The 3047-nt window shown below is 47.1% G+C and overlaps 1 protein-coding gene across 1 annotated transcript; it reads right to left on the reverse strand.

Moving 5' to 3' along the window:
• Positions 1 to 467: 467 nt before the first annotated feature.
• Positions 468 to 1850, reverse strand: LOC107191227 (insulinoma-associated protein 1-like). The gene has a single exon (XM_015580217.1). It carries the CDS (start codon positions 1848 to 1850, stop codon positions 468 to 470), a length of 1383 nt encoding a protein of 460 aa, XP_015435703.1.
• Positions 1851 to 3047: the final 1197 nt, after the last annotated feature.

Here is a 3047-nt window from a genome sequence, read left to right on the forward strand (position 1 = left end):
GATTCGCCCACCCACCTATCTTAACCCTTTCAGACCCGGTGGTCATATTTGTGTACAAGAAGTTTCATACAATTTCACACAAACTCTTAGGTACAGTGTGTTGCAGATTCATATTTGTCTTAAAAATTTGAAATTTTTCATGTTCTAAATGTCTTTAGTAGGTCTCGTAAATTCAGACTTGAATAACAAACCTTTTTCTAAAAATTTAAAAAACCTTTTTCTTAAACAAAAAAACCTAACCAATCTACTAAGTTAAAATGTGTAATCAAATACTTTCTTTACTCTTAATAGAAAATTCGGGTCTGTAAGGGTTAAACCACCCTTAGAAAACTATCCATGCAAAAAAGAAAACGAACAATCGAATCGAAAACCAAAATCGAAGATGGCTTGCTCTCGGTTTAGAGGTCAAGACCGAACCTCCAATAAATGCCCGGCCTTCGGGGTAGGGGTCGCGCAGGAAACTCGTGTCAGGGCATTTCCGTGGTCAAAGTGCCCTCGGAAACCATCTGAATGATATCAGCCTTACCCGTACCGCCTTTATTCTCCGATAGAACGTTGTTGTTGTTGTTGTTGGTCTCCGGATGTTGGGTGATCAGATGCTTCCTGAGCGCGGCCTGTCTGGTGAACTTGGCGTCGCACCTGGTGCAGGGGATTTCGATGCCGGTCGCGTTCGATGTGGTGTGCTCGCCGCTGGCTAGCCGTGGCTTGTGCCAGCGTCGATGGGAGGCCAGATTCGCCGGGCAGGAGAACCTCTTGTCGCATTCCGGGCATCTGTACTCGACATGGGCGATCCTGGAGCACCTGTGCTGGGCCAGCTGGAACGCGTCCTCGTGTAGTTGCCTGCAGAGTTTGCACTGATAGGGGCCCAGCCGGTTTTCGATCTTCGCCAGTTCAGCTCGCGCCTCCTCGGTAACTTCAACGATATTAAAAGCTGGATCGATGTCCCCAGTGACCACTGCCTCATCAGGGCCCAAAATAACAGTGCCTGACACTGGGCTGCTTGTATCTTCGTCGAACTTCAATCGCCTCGCGTGTTTCTTCTTGGGCCTCTGACCAATTAGCTTCTCCGTCGAACCACTGGTCCTCGAGCTGATAGCAGAACTGCTACCACCCGAGGTAGGACTCGAATCCTCCTCCCTGATCTTCCTTCTAGGACACTGTGGAGGGGACGGAGTACTAGGTGGTGTCATTGGAGCGTGTTGTATACCAGGCAGGTGATGCTGCGGCGTCAGAAGCAGCTGTTGATGATAATTCTGGATCGAATGTAGATGACTCGGGCTGGTCAGCACGTTCAACTTCTGGCCGTGCGCGTAATAGGACTTCGTGGCGATGTCGTTTAGCGCGGTGAACGGCACCAGACGCGTTGCATCCTCGAGAGTGCATGGTTTGTCACCTGGGTCCTGTGGAGGTTCTTTCTTCGAGAGCAGTTGCTCGTAGCTGGAGTGACTGGTCACCGAGGAGCATCGGGGAACTGGATCGAAATCCTCGACCACCATGGAACCCGACTCTTCGTTGGCTCTTCTGTATCTATTGACCGTCTCGGATTCATTTTGCAGCTCGTCCAGGATCTTTTGATCCTTCTTGGACTCCAAATCTTCGATTTTCGGTGTTGTCGGTGTAGGTGGAGGCTTCAGGGAGAGATCCAGGGGACACGGGGTCGTCGACCTGGACATGTCCCACGATTGGAGAACGTGTTGTTCAGGTACCCTCGAGTACGTCGAGAGATTCTCCATGGGGATGTGCCATGTGGCTGGCGTACCGTACGGATTTTGATGGATCTCGTCGCCATAGTAGCCCACGTAGCTCAATCCAGGTGCCAGAAACGCACGCGGTAAAGAACTGTGCAACATATTGACGTGTCCCTCGATACAGATACGCTGTTTTTCCTCGATTTGACTTTCACACGCCAGAGATCTCAACGGTTCTCCATGTTTCTCGGCCCACCCACGTGTATCACAGTCCCGTCGATTTTTATATTCTGCGCACCTGATTTCCTTGCTCTCTATCTCGAACGTTTTTTACTGGCTTGTTGGTTCACTCACAGCGTCTTTCTCGAGAGATATGTCGTTTAGATACTCGGTTTCGAGGGCGGAAAAGTCCATGCACACTACCTTCTCCCTCGACGGCCGAGCGCCGTTTGACAGAAGGTCGGCCAGCACCGCCGTCTCGTACATTTGAAAGCTCCAACCCAGGGGTACGCGATGTTATAACCGCTCCCATTGGTCGACGTACCTCCAGCCCCCAATCCCCCACCAGGGGATCCAGCTGCCACCACTACCGCACAGAATTCTGGCGCGTGCCCGTGTAAACGCTCGCCGCCCCGTCGCGAGAGACCGTGTAACGGGTAATGAATGTATGTAACTGTACTCTCTCTCTCTCTCTCTCTCTCTCTCTACAGACGCTGCCTCAAAGCTATCCACGAAAGGATATTTAACCGTCGTACCCGCCTGCCTCGTCATGTACGAAATGTCCAATTCTAAGAGGACTCGTTGCAATTTTTTTTTTTCAATTTTCTTCCCTCTTTAACATCTTTCTTTTTCTTTGACGTATCCCAGATTTGAAATGAAAAATTCATCGGTACGTCTGCAGCTTTTAGCGTAGGCTGCTTTAATAATCTTAGACTGGGAAATGGCTGGCTACGAATGAATTATTCTACTGGCAACACCTAACGTGCAATCATTTTTTAAGGACCAACGTTAATCGTTTCGTTCTTCGAATGAAAAATTTAGTATAGTTGCATATATGTTACAGTAAAAGCGTTAATTCAGTAACTGTATACATTTCCTTGGTCAATTTATGCACTTACTAATCTGATTAGTAAATGTATTAGCAAAGATCGAAATTTATACTCTTATTAAGAAATGCATACATTTACATTTCTGATTTAGTAAAAGCATGCTCAAACAAAAATGCACTAATTTCAATGAACGTTTTTTCTGGCATTTGTTCATATGAATCGTATAACTTATTAATTTTAGCTTAATAAGAACGCGTCTTTACAGTTCATTTATAATTGACAAATCATGTAGGTTGTATTATTAAAATAA

The sequence above is a fragment of the Dufourea novaeangliae genome, unplaced genomic scaffold (assembly GCF_001272555.1).
Source record: "Dufourea novaeangliae isolate 0120121106 unplaced genomic scaffold, ASM127255v1 scaffold257, whole genome shotgun sequence".
Classification (NCBI taxonomy): Eukaryota; Metazoa; Arthropoda; class Insecta; order Hymenoptera; family Halictidae; genus Dufourea; species Dufourea novaeangliae.

What these genes read in the sequence shown, in the direction of transcription:
- LOC107191227 (XM_015580217.1), bottom strand. Translation starts at nt 1,850, where the DNA reads ATGTTGCACAGTTCTTTACCGCGTGCGTTTCTGGCACCTGGATTGAGC.